At 43.7% G+C, this 21,190-nt stretch overlaps 1 protein-coding gene across 1 annotated transcript in view; it reads right to left on the bottom strand.

The window, feature by feature from the left end:
• Positions 1–21,190, bottom strand: part of LOC126458793 (probable E3 ubiquitin-protein ligase HECTD2) — a 344,272-nt gene that overhangs the window by 78,465 nt on the left and 244,617 nt on the right. The window contains exons 6-7 of the mRNA XM_050095818.1: positions 19,469–19,624; positions 1,878–2,026 (exon numbers count right to left, since the gene is read on the bottom strand). Of these exons, the coding sequence (XP_049951775.1) occupies positions 1,878–2,026; positions 19,469–19,624 (305 nt within the window). The remainder of the gene's footprint in view (positions 1–1,877; positions 2,027–19,468; positions 19,625–21,190) is intronic.

Genomic DNA, 21,190 nt, shown 5'->3' with positions numbered 1-21,190 from the left:
TCGGCCCCACTTCGCGACCGCAGCAACGGATGTTGTACTGGAACTGGCAATAGCCACGAGAGCGCATGCGCGATAGTGTGTCATGCGTACTTGTTAACACTGGTACCAACATGTACTCCTAAACTAAAATTTTTTATGGATAACCAGATGCGGCTAAAGAAATTGACGTATACGTTATCCGGTAAGGAACAAAGATATGGGAGCAATGCGTTTACTATTTTAAGCCAACCCAGCATATTCGAGCTAATCATCGAACTTTACCGCATGAGGATAACTACGGGTTTGAAATACCAGACAATCCCAGCTATTCAGCAAACGGGAGTGCTAAAAACATGTTGGCAAGGGTATAATGATTACTCCCTAATATTATGGCGGATGGAATAACGGTTGAAAACCTTCAAAAAAGTTTTTGTTCCGCAGCTGCAGCTGGTCGTTAAGAAGGTTATTTTTATCATATAGTAAGTGTTTAAAAATTTGTATTTCTTCCAAAATATCCAACCGCGTACCTTTCACTTTGCAATGCAAGAGCTGAGTATTATCCAGAGGGTTGGGTGAGTGAGCCGTTTGCACTAAGTGTTCAGCAAATGTCGAGCCACGCGTGCCATTTCCAACTTTAGTAGGGATACGTTCCTTATATCTTGCTAGTAGGGCTCTTCCTGTTTGGTCGATGTAAAATTTCGGGCAACTGCCACGTGTAATCTTGTAAACTCCGGATAATGACAATTTATCTTTAGGCTTTTTAAAAGTGTGCATCAGGTTCTTCTGCAGACTATTATTAGTAAAAAAAATTGTCTAGAATCCCTGGTTCTTTAGAAGACGCCCTATTTTATATGAAACTTTTCCTATGAATGGAATAGGTGAGACGGCTGTATAACAAGAAAGTAAATAATAATAGACCTACAACAAGTTCCACGTTAGGTACCATGCCGGAAGTTGCAACTGAGGCTGTTGTTAATTTCAAATTAAAATTTCACAGAATCGCAATTGGAGAGTACAACAGTTTGTACGAGGGCTTGATGATCTCATCGACGATATCGTACGGCGGAATCAAGCTTCCATCCGAGCAAGGGGACGTTCCACTCAGTACTGACGTTCCTCAGGAGTGCTGTGAGAACTCCCCCCCCCCCCGCCCCCCCCCCCTCACGTCTCCCATAGGAAACAGATCGTTTTGTAGTTACATAAATGATGTTTGTTTTTTTCATCTGGTGATTTGATGACATTGCAAATGAATACATACGGAAGCTTCAGAGCCAGTTTTTGTTTTCAGTACCATGAATTTCGAAATAAATGAGTGACGCAAAACATTTGTTGGTGTGTGTAAAAAAAATTGTTCGAATGGCTCTGAGCACTATGTGACTTAACATCTGAGGTCATCAGTCCCCTAGAACTTAGAACTACTTAAACCTAACTAACCTAAGGACATCACACACATCCATGCCCTAGGCAGGATTCGAACCTGCGACCGGAGCGGTCGCGCGGTTCCAGACTGTAGCGCCTAGAACCGCTCGGCCACCCCGGCCGGCTGGTGTGTGTATTTTAGACGCACTGCTGTCATGCAAGTTATTGTAATATGACTAGTGAATCCAGAAAATTATAAGACACGCATTATAAATGTCTAAATTCGTACTATTTTGTCGAAAGAATTTCGGCTTATGTATTTATCCCCAAATGACCAAAATATGCAAACATGCATGCATCCTGCATTCGCACGGAAATCTGGATCCAGACAGTTATTCTGTACACCAGAACTATTTGACCATAGCATTCTCGACGTCAAATATCGTCTTGATCAGCAACGGTGTACCAGCTAGCGTTAGGGTTTTCTCTTCAGTGGACAGCTCACTGCACGCCTGGGAGTGTGACTGTTGAGTACTCACTGATCAGCGCCAGCGCGCGCGTGGCGGTGGGGATCCACCAGCGGCTCTTGCTCAGTGGGGGCAGCGACTTGTCAGCCGGCGGGAACTGCCGGATGGTGATGAACTGCAGGATGTGGCGCACCATCAGCCGCAGCTTCTCCACCTCCAACCTGCAAACACGCAGCGGCACGTAGCAGTTGCCTACAAATACCCCCAAATAAACAATTAAATCCGTGGAACAATAAAATACTACTAGGAGCGTTCAATAAGTAATGAAACAAATTTTTTCTCGATCAGTTTCGGTTGAAATACTGAGGAATTTGTTGTGGGACATCGTGAAATATTCCAGCTTCAGCATTTATAGTTTCATATGTCGTCATTCGCATTTGTTGATATTCGCAGCTGCGAACACATTTCATGTACGAGGGGCTTTTGAAAAGTCCACGCAAAAATAAAAACTACTTACATGTTTGGGGTAAACCTTTTTTATTTTTCGACGTAGTCTCCTTTTAGACTTACACACTTCATCCAATGCTGTTGTAATTTTTTGATCCCTTGCGAATAATAGGAATTGTCCAAGTCTGCAAAATAACTGTTAGTTGCTGCAATCACCTCCTCGTATGAATAAAATCTTTGTCCTGCCAGCCATTTCTTCAAATTGGGGAACAAATAGTAGTCCAAGGGAGACAAATTTGGAGAGTAGGGGGGATGTGAAACTAGTGGGAATCCTATTTCCATTAATTTTGCGACCACAACTGCTGAGGTGTGTGCTGGTGCATTGTCGTGATGGAAAAGGACTTTTTTGCGGTCCAATCGCCGGGGTTTCTCTTGCAGCTCGGTTTTCAAACGGTCCAATAACGATGAATAATATGCACCTTAATAATAGTTTTAGCCTTTTCCAGATAGTCGATGAGGATTATCCCTTGCGAATACCGAAAGATGGTCGCCTTTCTTGGTACAGATTCTCCTTCGGTAACCCATTGTTTAGATTGTTGTTTGGTCTCAGGAGTATAGTATTGTATCCATGTTTCATCCACAGTGACGAAACGACGCTTAAAGTCCTGCGGATTCTTTCTGAACTGCTGCAAATCATCCTCGCAACAATTAACACGATTCCGTTTTTGGTCAAGTGTGAGCAATCGCGTAACCCAACTTGGGGATAGCTTTCTCATGCCCAAATGTTTATGCAAAATATTATGTACCCGTTCATTCGAGATGCCCACAGCACTAGCAATCTCACGAACCTTAACCCTTCTGTCATCCATGACCATAGCGTGGATTTTATCAATGATTTCTGGAGTCGTAACCTCCACAGGGCATCCAGAACGTGCAGCATCACTTGTGCCCATATGGCCACTCCGAAAATTTTGAAACCACTTGTAAACTGTTCTAATCGAAGGTGCGGAGTCACTGTAATATTTATCAAGCTTCTCTTTAGTCTCCTGAGGCGTTTTGCCTTTCATAAAATAATGTTTAATCGCCACACGAAATTCTTTTTTGTCCATTTTTTGACTTCCTTGTCTCACACGAATGCCAAACACAAAGAAGTAGACCAATATGGCTGAAACTTGGTGTGCATTCTTTCCAGAGATGCTACTAACTAAACATGACCTCGATACGCGCCGTTGGTGTCATCTCTCGGACTCTGCACGGACTTTTCAAACGTCCCTCGTATTTCGTAACAGTTGTAGTCAGTCGCTGCAGTGCGTGTTCCTTCGGACATGCATTCAAGTCCAAAGCAGCACTGCATCGTTCTTCTTATCCACACGGCACTGCAATAACGTATCGGAGTGTGAGAGTTTTCCTGCATCCTCTGTGAAACACTTAAGTGAGAATTTTAGAGGAATTATGTAGATGTTTGGTGGCTGTAGTTTCATAAATTACGAGAAGTGGCGGCGCTAGACGTTGCCTTCAAAATGGCGCCTTGTCGTTAAAGCGCGAAAGCGCTGTAACAAATATGTATGAATAGGTTGCGCGCAGAATCGCAGTTAGCTGGAGGGGGGTGGGTCTTCCTGTTTGAGTTAGGAACATAGGGTAAAAAGTTTTAGGACAAGCGGCAATTCGTATAGCCGTTCGAACGTTTGTCTTTCTGTGGCTATGTAACAGTATATTAAAGAAGGTTAGAACGACGAACCGGAGCTGACGCCCAGGCAAATTGTGGCAACCGATTAATTCCTTTTCCCAAATATTTTATTCGGGCTGAAATTAATGCTCAGCTGATGACACCATTTGCAAGTGCAACGTTCGGATATTACGTGCAAAAACTATCACTCTCAAATAACTCCGGAATGGATCGAGACTGTCGGTTGAAATTTGATCTACTGGTGTATTGGACTCTGGTCTAAGGTAAGTTTCAAACATTTGAAAAAACCTTGTTTCGATTGGATTCTGTTTGCAAAAAAACAAGTTTTTCTGGCAGGTTTTTGAAGTGCACTGCTTCTATACTTAAAACTTCTACAAATCGATTCAAATCTGCACGAAGATAGATAAATGGATGAAGTCAAAACGAAATTTTTTAATGTAATAACCTTTATCCATTGTCGAGATACGATGGTTTAAACTAGAGCGAAATGTAGTATGTAATAATCGTTGTTACAAGAACTGAATGCACAAAAATGGTTTAAAGAGTTTCTCATATAAATAAAAAACGCATTCTTACGGTAAAAATGAAAACTCATTTTCAAAAATCGAGCTTCATTGGTATTTTACGTGCAGAAAAAACGTTTTTTCTGAGTTTTTTATGTTTACCACTTTTGTGTTTCCAGCTTGTGCGAATCGGTTTGAAATTTGTAAGGAGGTAGATAAATACACCTAATTAACGGTTGTCCTATTGTTTTGTGAAACCTTTGTCCGTTACCGGGACAGAAGAAACATGGTTCGAAAGACAATAAAAAACCTTGTACCGGATCAGTCGTCGCCCGAGTCAAACAAAAATGTACATTACGTCGGTTGTCAAGCTGTGGCGGTCTAATGTCAAAATAGCGGTAGAGAAAAAGTTAACTGGAATGAAAAATGCTCCTGTCGTAGCAGAGAAAAGGTGAATATATGAATATGTCCTCGGCAGAGTTATGGGTGTAAAAGAAAGGAACTTTTTTTTCGACTTTTTTTGCAGCTTCAAAGACTTTTAAATCTAACCATGCTTCCCCAGACGATGAGCTCTCTTAGCTGCAAGTTGCTGGCACACCTGCTTCTTGCAATTTAGTCTGAAGCTCGTGGTCGTGCGGTAGCGTTCTCGCTTCCCGCGCCCGGGTTCCCGGGTTCGATTCCCGGCGGGGTCAGGGATTTTCTCTGCCTCGTGATGACTGGGTGTTGTGTGATGTCCTTAGGTTAGTTAGGTTTAAGTAGTTCTAAGTTATAGGGGACTGATGACCATAGATATTAAGTCCCATAGTGCTCAGAGCCATTTGAACCATCTTGCAATTTATAGGGTTAAAGTCCCTGTTTCTGTGTACAAAATTCAAGAGATTCACCAGCCATAGTAAACTGTAAACTGTATGTATCATATAGCTGAAGAGCGTACGCGTAATAGATAAAAAAGTTTTTCTGGACTGGGGGGGGGGGGGGGGATTTCTGGTGGTGGATTTGTTTCTGGGGACACGCTAAAACAATTGTTTGATATCTGGGTAGTAGGTGGGGTGGTTGCACTTTTCTCAACGGAAACATTTCTCCCCCAAACCTATCCCCTGTAACACGTGTGGTGAGAGTTGTAAGGACAGACACAAATTTAGATGCTTCTGACGTTTACTTCCTGTCTCAAAATGATGATACCACTTTCCATCACCCACGACAATACAGGACAGGAAACGAAATTCTCCGTAGTGATACCATTCCAGGTGGTGCAGAGATGTCAACATTGTGTTCAACTTCCACTCCCTCTTCAGGCTGTGGCGAATCCACAGCGCAGAGATTTTCCGGAACTTCAGATGCTGTGTCACGATGGCGCGAACGGTAACGTGACTGATGCCTAACAGTAACAGAATGTCTTCTACCGTCCGCCGTCGGTCATTCCTGCTGATGGCAGCATCCACCACAGCATTGAGAGAGGGGGTAACGACGCGATGAGTCTGTCCTTGATCACTGCTGTCTTTCAGTGGCACCCGGCCTCCTCGGAATCGTTTGTGCCACCCAAAAACACGCGCAAGTGACATAGTGTGTTCGCCTTGCAAAGGAGACATTTGGGCATGAATTTCACTTCCTGACATTCCTTTTGCAGTCAAAAGCCGCACATCTCGCTGTCTCTTTTTCTCGACCTCCGCAGTGATGTCGGATGCACATACGAGACACTGACCTCACGTCGAGCTCGTCTTAACAGACAAATGGCACAGCTGTGGGGAACGTTCACGCTCTTCCTTCCTGATTCGCAATAGACGATGATGATGATGTTTGCTTTGTGGGGAACTCAACTGCGCGGTCATCAGCACCCGTACAAATTCCCAATCGTTACACAGTTCGATTTCGCCATTTTCACAAATGATGATGAAATGATGAGGACAACACAAGCACCCAGCCCCCTGGGATTCGCAATAGATAGCACTTCTATACAAACACGTTCCTGCGTTACCACCTTCCGTGTCATGCTCTTTATATGGTTAGTATCGTTTCCGCTCGACTGCCCCTTATACTTTCATTTCTATAGAACACTCGCCGTCCGTTATAAGATAGATATACTAGGTTCTATTAGTCAATTATTCCTCGAGCCAATCATATATCTGTATAGATGCTCGGAAAGATCGTATATTGGTGTGGTACAGTCGGAAGTGTAGTACATCCTCAAACATCTTTCGGTAATCCGGGAAAACGGAATCTACCTGTTCACCTTCATCTGTTGTTTGCAAAATGTCGTATATCAATAAAATGCGCTGTGTTTCACACGAGTGCCTGATTATACTACGGTTGACCAGAAAGTAATTCACCGCATTTTTTTCTCAGCCGAAAACAATTGACGAATGCGAAACGTTAGGTATGTATTATTTTAAGTCTCTTGAATGAGCGCGCCAATTTTTCGTCACTTCGGACACATAGCGTAGCTGCAGGACAGTTTCAAAATGGCGTCTGTAGGTGATGTACGTTACAAGCAACGTGCCGTCATAGAATTTCTCACTGCCGAGAAAAAAACTGTGGGGAATATTCACAAACGCTTGTTCAAAGTATGGAGCATCTGCTGTTGACAGAAGTACAGTTAGTCGCTGTACACGGAGGGTGAGGTCATCAGAAGGCGGTTCGGCGGAGCTCCACGATTTGCAGCGGTCGGGGAGACCATCTACAGCTGTCACACCTGACGTGTTGCAGCGAGCTGATGTTGTCATTCGGGAGGACAGACGGACTACGACTCAACAGTTGGTACTGTATCTGTCAATGAGCAAAGAAAGTGTGAATGAAATTATCTGCACCCTTGTATATTCAAAAGTGTGTGCAACATGGACCCTGTGGTGTCTAAAGGTGGATTACGAGTTGCACAGAAAAAAAATTGTCTTGATTTATTGCTACGTTTTGAAGCTGAGGGGGAGGCCTTGTTGACCCAGATTGTGACAGGTGATGAAACCTGGGTTCACCATTCTGAGCCCGAAACAAAACGATAGTCGAGGAAATGGCGCCATTGCCATTCCCCACGGAAGAAAAAATTCAAAGCAACTGCTTCCGCCGTTAAGGTCATGATCACCGTGTTCTGGGACTGTGAGGGTGTGGTTCTCATTGATGTGATGCCAAGAGGCGGTACCATGAATTGAGAAGCATATGTCAACACATTAACCAAACTCAAGACGCGCTTTCGGCGATTTTGGCGCCACAGCAGCCAAGGAGATGTTTTGCTGCAACGCGATAACGCTCGGCCCCACACAATTCTAAGGACTGCTGAAAACATCGCAAAACAGGGTTGGACAGTGTTACCCCATCCACCCTACAGCCCTGACCTAGCCCCCTCAGACTTCCACCTGTTTGGGCCATTAAAGGATGCCATTCGTGGAAGATATTTTGCGGACGATGAGGAGGTGTTTCACACAGTGAAGCACTGGCTCCGTCGCCAGGACAAGGATTGGTATCGACAGGGCATACCTTCTTTCGCGCTGGAGGAAGGCCATAGAATGGGATAGAGAGTACATGGAAAAATAGGGTATATGGATAAAACACCATTCTTTCGTGTGTGTAATTCTCATTATGTTCAATAAGAATTGTTGAAGACAAAAAAAAGTGGTACAATCGCGCATCCCTTGAAATCGCTCCAGTCTCTCCGTCGACTGATTTAGACAGAACACACTTTTGCAATGATGCGCTGTGCTTGTTCATTTATACTTTCGGATCCTCAGCTTGACGTCACGCACAACTCTTCTAGGTGTGGCGTCAGGCTTGCGATGACAATTTTCCAGTGCCACCGAGTAACTTCTCACTTGTCCCTTCGGCGAGGAAATATTCCTCTGATTCCGTTTTACGCTGCGACCACCCCTTCCGCTTTCAATGTGCTATCCGACTTCTTAAATTATTCGACACAGCCGAGTCGCAATCGATTTGCAGCGAGCGTCAATTCCTGCTGCTGATGACTCCACTCCGTCTCTAAAAGCAGTTCGTTCTAAAACTGTCCACCTGAAAGCTGCCGTCTCAACTGACGAGCGAGCAACAATTAAGCTCCTACGAAACAACGGGAGAGAGAGAGATAAAGGCGGACAGAAGTTTTGTCTTGGACAGGCAAACATGCGATGGAACACAACCTGTGACATGCAGAATCCCATATACGAATTTCTTTGTGCTACATTTACCTTTTGTGACTCTCTGTCGTAGCTATAAATTACAATAAATACAATTACACTTTTGCCACAGTGTTGTTTATGAAATGCTACCAGTGCCGGAGGAAGAATGCTATGTGGTCAGGCCTAGTTAAATTGAAGGCTAGTTGCCTTTGGCGTGTGAAATACAGCTCCTAAGGATGGCATTTGAGAATCTATTTTTACTAGACTTTTCTCTGTCGAATGACTGTTCCTGTCATAGCCATATAGCGCAGTTCGTGATCCTGGAAAAAGGGTCATCGATAGAAGTATCTTCTAGTGTATCCCATGCAACGACATAATTATCTTCAAATTTATTAAAGTTGGTCGCCGGAATAAAACTGCGCAGCGTAACTATTGCAGCTGTTGAGATTAATTACGATTCTGTTCTCATAGCACGGGCGCCATTAATGTTACAGATGTTTTAACTTGTTACTTAGCAGAGTTCAATGAGGCGGTCGAATTGAATCGTTAAGTTTTAACAGACGTAGGAAAGTGATGTTTTTCGATATTTAAAGAACAAAAACTTATGAAAAGTTCTTTCGACACAATAATCTGCGTTCAGGAACTCCCGATGCAACCATGAAAAGTAAAGTAAATTTTTGACTCGAGATGTATGACTCAGAGTAATGTTACACTTTCCGTCTGTAACACCTTCTAAGAAGACAGATTGATTAAAGTGATGTTCGGAGGTCTGGTGAGAGTATTAAATGCCTTTCTTTTGGGTCATCACTTTTATGTCTGGTTTAACGCGACACGTCATGGATTCCTCTCTTGTGCTGAACTCTTCTTCTCAGAGTAGCATTTGAACTCTACGTTCTGAATTATTTATCGGATGGATCATAATCAGTGTCTTTCCCCATAGTTTACATTCTCTATAGCTCCGTCCACCACCATAGCAGTTATTCCCTGACGTCTTAATACGTTTCTTATCATTCTGTCGCTCCTTTTTGTCTGTGGTCCCCGTATATTCCTTTCTTCATCTATTTCGCCAAGAGCCGCCTCATTCCTTATCTTATCTGTCTTACTAAACTTCAACATCCGTCTATAGCATCGTGCCTCAAACAGTTCGATTCTCTTTTTTTTCGGTTTTCCCAAGGTCGGTGGTTCTCTATTATATAATGCTATGCACCAAACGTACATTCTCACAAATTTCTTCCTCAAATTAAGGCTAATGTTGCTAGTAGACTTCTCTTGGCGAGGAATGCTCTCTGTGCATGTGCTAGTCTGTCTTTTATGTTTTCCTTGCTTTGTGTATTATTTTGCTTCCAAGGAAACAGAATTCATTCAATTCATCTTCACTGTGGTCACAAATTTTGATGTCAAGTTTATCACTAATACCATTTCCGCTACTCCTCATTACTTTCGTCTTTCACTGGTTCACTCTCAATCCATGTTTTGTACTAATCAGATTGCTCATTTCGTTTCAGATTCTGTGGCTCTGATTATACCGGAGCCGCACTGATTATGTCCGCACAGATTCTGTCACGTCCTTGCAATGACAGGCACTCGAATTTCCTGCCGCCAACGCTCATCGTTGTTCTCAGAGAATCGCGCTGCACGCGACACAGTGATGAATGCTTGCAGCTGTTTTTACGAATGCATATGTGCAAGATACTGCCAAGATCCACACTCCTCTCTGAATGGCAATACTTTGTGCGTGGTCTCCTACGCTGAAAAGTTTCTCGAATAAGAAATAGAAATACATTTTCTTTGCATTACGCGCAGCTTAATGATGCAGCAGTACCATACAGTGCAGCTGGTTGCGTGATAGAGGAAAGTCTGTGTCAGTAAAAATAGGCAGTCATCTGAGGAGGCGAAACGGCCCTAGCCGTGAGACGGCTCACTTTAGGGATACAGCGTATCGGTTTTAGACCGCGATTACGCGGTGAAAGATTTACTTTCCAATTGCAGCACACGCAGCGCACCGCTTAGTAGGTCTCCGTTCCAGACGTTGTCGATCAATTGTTACTGTTTCGCCCTTGTGTGTTAGGTTTAGAAGGCGAGGACCTAATACAATACTAGTGGCACAGTGACTTTATTTATTTATTTATTGTTCCGCGGGACCAAATTATGGAGAAGTCTCCATGGTCATGGAACGAGTCAATACATGAAATTATAACACGATAGTAGAAACAGATAAAATGAAATATAAGAAACATATTCAGGCGACAAGTCGTAAGTTTAAATATAGAAAATCAACAATGGAACACTGGAATTTGCTTAATTTTTCAGCTCTTCCAGGAGCTCCTCGACAGAATAGAAGGAGTGAGCCATGGGGAAACTCTTCAGTTTAGACTTAAAAGTGTTTGGGCTACTGCTAAGATTTTTGAGTTCTTGTGGTAGCTTATTGAAAATGGATGCAGCAGAATACTGCACTCCTTTCTGCACAAGAGTCAAGGAAGTGCTTTCCACATGCAGATTTGATTTCTGCCTAGTATTAACTGAGTGAAAGCTGCTAACTCTTGGGAATAAACTAATATTGCTAACAACAAACGACATTAAAGAAAATATATACTGTGAGGGCAATGTCAGAATTCCCAGACTACTGAATAGGGGTCGACCAGAGGCTCTCGAACTTACACCACATATAGCTCGAAAGCATCCAAAACATATTAGGATAGATGTATATCTAACATCTAGTGCTGACGATTGATAATTTGCTTGAAATATTCATTTTTCCGTCAGTTACTGGCTGAAGCACACATTCTGGTATTTTTTCATGATTCTCTGCTGTGTATGATACACACATATCCATATGTCATAAAACAACATAGCCTGTAGACACCTACGTTAGTTAGCCCATTACAGTGATGGGCTAACGAACATGAATGTCTACAGACTATGTTGTTTTATGACATGTGGATATGTTTGGTCGCAATATGTAACAGCGTCAGGAATGTGCTTAATAGTAATGACAACGACATATAAATGTGTTAGCTCATAAGTTGACATGGCGTAAAGCCACAAAAATCTCCACTTGATAATGGCTTAAGGCCGAAATTGCAGTCGTGAAATAAAGAAAGTGTTACAGTCACTGGCGTAAATATGATGTCTTTTATAAAGTTATACCATGGCTGTGAATCACAGGTATAAAAAGTTAAATTTATCTATTATTTTTATTATTTGGCGTTAGATGTAGGATAAATTAATATCTAAATTCCCTGTTCATGAACGACATTTGTTCCTCGTTTCTACATCCATTAAAGAATCACACAGAAAGCAAAGGAAGACATGGCAGATGTGAACTTTGGAAAGTGATACATGCAAAATACAGGGTGTCCCAAAACGCCATTAACATTTGAAAATTCAATATTTAACAGAATAATGTAGATAGAGAAGTAAAAATTGACACATTTGCTTGGAATGATATTGTGTTTTATTGAAACCAAAACACACTGCACAAAATGATCAACAGATGGTGTTTAATTTGATACAAAGGCAATAATTACCATAACAACAGGTTTTTAGCAAAGACGTTCTTTACAACAAATGATCAACATGTCGGCCATCATTCGTCAACAATACCTCTAATCGAGGGACAATGTTGCGAACAGCACTGCACAGCGTATCAGTGGCTACAGCGAGAAATTCCTTCTAGCATCCCTGATGAAGTCGGGCGGCCGCGGTAGAATTGCGACTTTAGGTAATCCCACAACCAATAACCACACAGACTGAGGGCTGGTGACCTGGGAAGCCAAGCAAGACAAACGACGACGCAGCATGCGCGTCTCATCGTTGACGGACGCAAGAGATATTTCACGCGTGTAGCAGTATTGCGTGAAGCCCCATACTGGATCAAAGTCGTACCTTCCAGCAAGCGTTCATCAGGCAGGCTAGGGATGATGCGATTCTATAACAATCGGTGTACCCCGCACCCCTCACGCTGACAGTTTGGAAAGCAGCAACCCGCATTTCTTCGAAGAAAAAGGGTCCTTTCACGGCTGATGCGATAAATTAACACTAAAATGTGACTTTCTCATTATGCAGCGTGTTTTTACAATTGTAGGATTTACGATAGCCCAGATTCTGTATATGTGGTTGTTGACAGACCTTCGGAACGTGAAATGGGCTTCGTCGGTCCACAACACGTTAGCGAAGCAGTCACCATGTTCCCCCATATTTTGTAGTGCCCGTATCGCAAATGATCGCTGCGTCGCAAAATCGGTGGCCAATAGTTCATGATGACGCTGGATTTTGGACGGATAACACTAGACGAGAGTAGGGTAATATCAACAGCAGCATAAAGAAGTATAACGGGAGTAGGATTCGATAAGAGTAGGAAGATAGGACAGAGTGTGTGTTGCTGTGAGCAGTTCAGTGATTGGGTTGTTCTCATCAGAATCGACAGCAAACCAACACCGACAATAGTTCAGGTATACGTGTCAACGTCACAAACAGAAGATGAAGAGCTAGAGAAAATATACGAGGATATTGAACGGGTAATTCAGTACGTAAAAGGAGATGAAAACCTAATAGTTATCGGGGACTGGAATGCGGTTTTAGGGGAAGGAGTAAAAGAAACGGTTACGAGAGAATATGCGCTTGGTACTAGGAGTGCGAGGGGAGAAAGACTAATTGCGTTCTTCAATAAATTTCAGCAAGTAATAGCGAATACTTTGTTTATGAATCAACAGGAGGAGGAGGTATACTTGGTAAAGGCGGGGAGATGCGGGAAGATTTCTATTAGATTACATCATGGTCAGACAGAGATTCCCAAATCGAATATTGGATTGTAATGCGTACCCTGGAGAAGATATAGACTCAGATCACAATTATGTACTAATGAAGAGTAGGCTGAAGTTTAAGACACGAATTAGGAAGGAAACAATGTACGAGGGAGTATGATACGGAAATACTAAGGAATGAAGACATACCTTCGGATTTCTAAATGTTCAAATGTGTGTGGATTCCTAAGGGACCAAACTACTTAGGTCATCGGTCCGTAGACTTACACACTACTTAAATTAACTTAAACGAACTTATGCTAAGAACAAGACACACACCCATGCCCGAGGGAGGACTCGAACCTCCGGCGGGAGGGACCGCGCTATCATTGACATGGCGTCTCTAACCGCGCGGCCAATCCGCGCGGCTACCTTCGGATTTCTCTGGGGTTATAGATGCTGGGATATTGAATAACTTACTAGGCAGTTCAGTTGAAGAGAAACGGACATCTCAAAAAGGGCAGTCATAAAAGTTGGAATGAAAAATATAGGTTCAGGGAAAGTAACTGCTTGGTAGCCATGTGTAACAGAAGAAATACTTCAGTTGGTCTGCGAAAGAAGGAAGTACGAAAATGTTCAGGGAAATTCAGGAATAAAAGAATACAAGTCACTTAGGAATGAAATAAATAAGAAGTGCAGGGGAGCTAAGGCGAAATGCCCGCATGGAAAATGTGAAGAAATCGAAAAAGAAATGACTGTCAGAAGGACTGACTCAGCAGATAGGAAAGTCAGAACAACCTTCAGTGAAACTGAAAGCAAGGGCATTAACATTAAGAGTGCAATGGGAATTCCACTGTTAAATGCAGAGGAGGGAGCGGGTAGGTGGAAATAGTACACTGAGGGCTTCTTTGAGGTGGAGGATTTTTTTGACGACGTGAATAGAAGAAGAAAGAGGAGACAGTGGGAAAGAGTTAGGGGTTCCAGTGTTAGAGTCAGAATTTAAAGGAACTATGGAAGACTTAAGATTAGACAAGGCAGAAGGTACGGATTACAACCAATCTGAATTTCTAAAATCATTGAGAAAGTGGCAACAAAACGACTTTTCACGTTAGTGTGTAGCATGTATGACGCTGGCGATTTACCATCAACTTTCGGAAAAACATCATCCATACAATTCCGAAGATAGCAAGAGCTGACAAGCGTGAGAATTTTCGCACAGTTAGCTTAACAGCTCATACATACAAGTTTGCTGACGAGAACGATGTGCAGAAGAATGGAAAAGAAAATTGAGGATGTGCTAGATGGCGATCAGTTTGGGTTTAGGAAAGGTGGAGGCATCAGAGAGGCGATTATGACGTTCCGGTTGGTAGTGGAGTCAAGACTGAAGAAAAATACAGACACGTCCATTGGATTTGTCGATTTATAAAAAACGTTCGACAATGTACAATGGTGCAAGATGTTTGAAATTCTAAGAACAGTAGGGGTAAGCTACAGGGAAAAACGGGAACAATAAGAGTGGGAGACCGAACACGATGTGCTCGGATTAAAAACGGTGTAAGACAAGGATGTAGTCTTTCGCCGCTTCTGTTCAGTCTTTACATCGAAGAAGCAATGACGGAAAGAAAAAAAAAAAAAGATTCAAGTACGGGATTAAAATTCAGGGTGAAAGGATATCAATGTTTGGATTCGCTGATGACTTTGCTATCCTAAGTGAAAGTGAAAAAGAATTACAGTATTTGTTGAATGGAATGAAAAGTCTAATGGGTTCAGAACGTAGATTGAGAGTAAATCGAGGAAAGATGAAAGTAATGAGAAATAGCAAAAATAAGAACAGCGAGAAACTTAACGTCAGAACGGGAAATCACGAAGTACACGATGTTAAGGAATTCTGCTATCTTGGCAGCAAAATAACCGATGATAGTCGGAGCGAGAAGGACATCAAAAGCACACTAGCACTGGCAAAAACCGAATTCTTGGCCAAGAGAAGTCTACTAATATCAAACATTTGCCTTAATTTGAGGAAGAAATTTCTGAGAACATACGTTTGGAACATAGCATTGTATGGTAGTGAAACAAGAACTGTGGGAAAAGCGGAACAGAAGAGAATCGTGGCATTTGAGATGGGTTGCTACAGAAGAAAGTTGAAGTTAGGTGGACTAAAGTAAGGAATGAGGAGAATCGGTGAGGAAGGGAATGTGTGGAAAACACTGACAAGGAGAAGGGACAGAACGGTGGGACATCTGTTAGCACGTTACGGAATACAACTTCCATGGCACTAGAGGGAGCTGTAGAGGGTAAAAGCTGTAGGGGAAGACTGAGATTGGAACACATTCCGCAAATAATTGAGAACGTATGTTGCAAGTGCTTCTCTAAGATGAAAAGGTTGGCAAAGGAGAGGAATTTGTGGTGGACCGCATGAAACCAGTCAGAGAACTTATGCCTTAAAAAGAAACGATGCCTTTTATGGTAATGTGAAGATGCCGCGATGGCTGGTGCGTCTTACTTCCTCTGTGACTATAGCTCATTTTATACGTGGTTCTCATGCGGCGTCATTGAGGTGGTGGTGTCCAGCTCTGGCCTATTTATGCACTCGTTTTTGGTGTCTATAAAACCCCACGTCATTTCAGGGATGTGTATCAAGCTTTAGTTCTCTACCTACATTATTCCGTGAAGTAGGCATTTTCAATTAACGGACTTCTGGAAAGCTTGTATAATGGGTTCTGTTGAAATTTTTTAAGGGAGGGGGAGGGGCTCACGTCTGCTATGAATCTCCCCCTCTCCTCATCAGATGCCCTCGCCCCCACCCCTCTCCCCCCCACCTCACTTGCAGCCGCGTCTGTACATGTGACTGTCCAAGATGCTACTCCAGACGGGTGTCAAATGAATGTGCGCAACAGAAAATAATAAACTCTAAAATGTTGATTTGGCCCTGTCTGACTACCCCCTGAAGCAGATCTTAGGATCTCTTAATTCAATAAATTACAATCTAAACATAAATGAATGATGAAGGCAACTAATATCACTAAATGATAAACATTGTTTCTTATTATACGTTTATTGCAGATAAAAAAATACCCTTTCTGACAAATGTCTATTTTTCCTAAGTAAAATTATTAATCAAATGCCCAACTCTGCCCCCTTTTATGGTCACGTGATCTAACAGAAATAACGCGAAATGACTGACATTATCTATGTACCAAACACTACAAGACACCACTTTCAAAGATGGTCTACAGTGGTGTAGAACCTCAGTGGAAATAAACTAACGTGATAACAGCTGTTTAGCTTTATAGCCCTAATAAGTAGAAGCAATTTGCGATATCACCGTATGTACTGCATCTGGAGCGTCGGCGTGCTGGTTCTCGTACACGTCTGCTTCGATGGAAAAACTCCAGCCACAAAATAAAACTCTTTCAAACACTAGGTCGGTAGAAGGCGGTCCTCTGACTAATATACTCTATACTGTCTTCTCCTCTCTGTGTTCTACAGACAAGAAACGCGAACTCCCAGCCACAAGGACGGAGTTCAGATAACGTCTCAACGTAAGTATAGGCAGAGGAAGTGCTCTCAATTACAGAGTGCTGCGTACTCAACGACGACTTCCAGCCCGGACATAAGGTCCAGAATCGTATAGGTTCGCAACAGTACCGTGCCTAACTGTTCTAACTGTAATATCTCCTGAGAGCAAAGACAGCAAAGTCCGTCTGTATCAAAAAAGCTAATATCGAGCGACCGTCACACACGGGCGCTTACAACGGAAAGACCTCGTCTCTCCAGCGCTGTCTTCCCAGCAAGGCTCGGCTCCCCACCATCGTAATTCCGAAAACGAATCATATTCCCGAAACCACGGAATATTCTCCCTCTCTACAGATTCTTCCGAACGTCGACCAACCATTGTCATCCAGCGCGGAAAGTTTGCGAGGGAAAACGAATACTCGCACAATGGTACGCTTATGAGTAAAAATCCTCGGAAATAACCCAGCTTGCGTGGTTTCCGAGGTGCCGCTTTTTCGTTCCTCTCACCTGCGTCCAAGATTTTCGTAGTTTCCGAAGTACCGCGTGATCAAAAAGTCAGTATAAATTCGAAAACTTAATAAACCAGGGAATAATGTAGATAGATAGGTAAAAATTGACACACGTGCTTGGAATGACATGGGGTTTTATTAGAACAAAAAAAAAAAAAAAACACCCCATATTGCTAGACGAGTGAAAGATCTCTTGCGCGCGTTTTTTGGCGATGATCGTGTGTTCAGCCTTCACTTTGGTCATGCTTGGCCTCCCAGGTCCCCAGACCTCAGTCCGTGCGATTATTGGCTTTGGGGTTACGTGAAGTCGCAAGTGTATCGTGATCTACCGACATCTCTAGGGATGCTGAAAGACAACATCCGACGCCAATGCCTCACCATAACTCCGGACATGCTTTACAGTGCTGTTCACAACATTATTCCTCGACTACAGCTATTGTTGAGTAATGATGGTGGACATATTGAGCATTTCCTGTAAAGAACATCATCTTTGCTTTGTCTTACTTTGTTATGCTAATTATTGCTATTCTGATCAGATGAAGCGCCATCTGTCGGACATTTTTTGAACGTTTGTATTTTTTTTTGGTTCTATTAAAATCCCATGTCATTCCAAGCATGTGTGTCAATTTGTACCTCTCTATCTACATTATTCCGTGATTTATTCAGTTTTCAAAATTATACTAACTTTTTGATCACCCGGTATAATCCTTCCGTTTCGCCAAAACCCGCCGGTCGCGACGCTATTGAGGTCCAGCGCTTAGGTGCTACGACGTCCGTCTACTACTTACTGTGTTTAAGCAGGACCAACCAACACCTGTGCGGGCCTTCCACCCAGAGCTTGAGTTCTGCCTGCCGTTTCATCTCCACTGGCGTTCCAACCTTTACTAGTATAGGCAATCATTCATTACGCCGTTTTTATGATGGTCGCATCCGTGTTTGGCGACATCGCAGTGAACGCACATTGGAAGCGTGTATTCATCATCGCCATACTGGCGTATCACCTGGCGTGATGGTACGGGGTGCCATTGGTTACACGTCTCGGTCACCTCTTGTTCGCATTGACGGCACCTTGAACAGTGGACGTTACATTTCAGATGTGTTACGACCCGTGACTCTACCCTTCATTCGATCCCTGCGAAACCCTACATTTCAGCAGGATAATGCACGACCGCATGTTGCAGGTCCTCTGCGTGCCTTTCTGGATACAGAATATGTTCGACTGCTGCCCTGGCCAGCACATTCTCCAGACCTCTCACCCATTGAAAACGTCTGCTCAATGGTGGCCGAGCAACTGTCTCGTCACGATACGCCAGTCACTACTCTTGATGAACTGTGGTATCGTGTCGAAGCTGCTTGGGCAGCTGTACCTGTACACGCCATTCAAGTTCTGTTTGACTCAATGCCCAGGTGTATCAAGGCCGTTATTTCGGCCAGAGGTGGTTGTTCTGGGTCCTGATTTCTCAGGATCTGGCTGGTTCAAATGGCTCTGTGCACAATGGGACTTAACATCTGAGGTCATCAGTCCCCTAGACTTAGAACTACTTAAACCTAACTAACCTAAGGACATCACACACATCCATGCCCGAGGCAGGATTCGAACCTGCGACCGTAGCGGTCGCGCGGTTCCAGACTGTAGCGCCTAGAACCGCTCAGCCACCCTGGCCGGCTCTCAGGATCTATGCACCCAAATTGCGTGAAAATGTAATCACATGTCAGTGCTAGTATAATATATTTGTCCAATGAATACCCGTTTATCATCTGCATTTCCTCTTGGTGTAGCAGTTTTAATGGCCAGTAGTGTATATTCATATATACGATGTACAACCTATCACATGATGCCTAATTGTTTGTAGATCACGGCAAAGTATGTGGATGAGTTCTTGTAAGGTGCGAAATTATAGCCACCTTACAACTGTACCCGTGCAAGTGACTACAGGAACCGGAATGACACAGCTGTTATGCTGCGTGCTGTGAGACTGGCGTTGACAGTGAAAGTGCCTTGAAATCCTAGAGACCAGTGTGGCGTCCATTGGCACCACGTTTCCATTTCCATAGCTATCAGCTGTCTCGAAAAGCATAGCTCGTATATATGCCGATACCTGTCGTAGCTTTGTACGGCATAGGTAAACAAGAAATGAAAGTGGCAAGAGGAGTCGTATACTCACGTGCGGAACCAGGAGACGATCAATGCGAGGTCTGGTGCGGGCAGCGACACGAGGGCGCGCAGCAGGTGCGCCAGGATGGTGTAGGAGGACTGCGCGCCGAACACCGGGCTCTGCAACAGCACGAACAGCGCGCGGGCCTCGTCCTTGTCGTGGAGCCTGGGAACACCACGGGCGGTCCGGCTGATGAGACACGCACCGGCGGACACGGCACGGACGAACACTAGAGTCTGCCTCTCATGAGCACATTTCTCCTCGTGACTTTTCTGAGCTACCGGATGATATAGGCATGCGTATTCAAATACACAGATATCTAAACAGGCAGAATACGGCGCTGCGGCCGGAAACACCTACAGGGTGTTTCAAAAATGACCGGTATATTTGAAACGGCAATAAAAACTAAATGAGCAGCGATAGAATTACACCGTTTGTTGCAATATGCTTGGGACAACAGTACATTTTCAGGCGGACAAACTATCGAAATTACAGTAGTTACAATTTTCAACAACAGATGGCGCTGCAAGTGATGTGAAAGATATAGAAGACAACGCAGTCTGTGGGTGCGCCATTCTGTACGTCGTCTTTCTGCTGTAAGCGTGTGCTGTTCACAGCGTGCAAGTGTGCTGTAGACAACATGGTTTATTCCTTAGAACAGAGGATTTTTCTGGTGTTGGAATTCCACCGCCTAGAACACAGTGTTGTTGCAAAAAGACGAAGTTTTCAACGGAGGTTTAATGTAACCAAAGGACCGAAAAGCGATACAATAAAGGATCTGTTTGAAAAATTTCAACGGACTGGGAACGTGACGGATGAACGTGCTGGAAAGGTAGGGCGACCGCGTACGGCAACCACAGAGGGCAACGCGCAGCTATTGCAGCAGGTGATCCAACAGCGGCCTCGGGTTTCCGTTCACCGTGTTGCAGCTGCGGTCCAAATGACGCCAACGTCCACGTATCGCCTCATGCGCTAGAGTTTACACCTCTATCCATACAAAATTCAAACGCGGCAACCCCTCAGCGCCGCTACCATTGCTGCACGAGAGACATTCGCTAACGATATAGTGCACAGGATTGATGACGGCGATATGCATGTGGGCAGCATTTGGTTTACTGACGAAGCTTATTTTTACCTGGATGGCTTCGTCAATAAACAGAACTGGCGCATATGGGGAACCGAAAAGCCCCATGTTGCAGTCCCATCGTCCCTGCATCCTCAAAAAGTACTGGTCTGGGCCGCCATTTCTTCCAAAGGAATCATTGGCCCATTTTTCAGATCCGAAACGATTACTGCATCACGCTACCTGGACATTCTTCGTGAATTTGTGGCGGTACAAACTGCCTTAGACGACACTGCGAACACCTCGTGGTTTATGCAAGATGGTGCCCGGCCACATCGCACGGCCGACGTCTTTAATTTCCTGAATGAATATTTCGATGATCGTGTGATTGCTTTGGGCTATCCGAAACATACAGGAGGCGGCGCGGATTGGCCTCCCTATTCGCCAGACATGAACCCCTGTGACTTCTTTCTGTGGCGACACTTGAAAGACCAGGTGTACCGCCAGAATCTAGAAACAATTGAACAGCTGAAGCAGTACATCTCATCTGCATGTGAAGCCATTCCGCCAGACACGTTTTCAAAGGTTTTGGGTAATTTCATTCAGAGACTACGCCATATTATTGCTACGCATGGTGGATATGTGGAAAATATAGTACTATAGAGTTT

The sequence above is a fragment of the Schistocerca serialis genome, chromosome 1, assembly GCF_023864345.2.
Source record: "Schistocerca serialis cubense isolate TAMUIC-IGC-003099 chromosome 1, iqSchSeri2.2, whole genome shotgun sequence".
Taxonomy (NCBI): domain Eukaryota; kingdom Metazoa; phylum Arthropoda; class Insecta; order Orthoptera; family Acrididae; genus Schistocerca; species Schistocerca serialis.
This window is presented reverse-complemented; position numbering and strand designations above follow the sequence as displayed.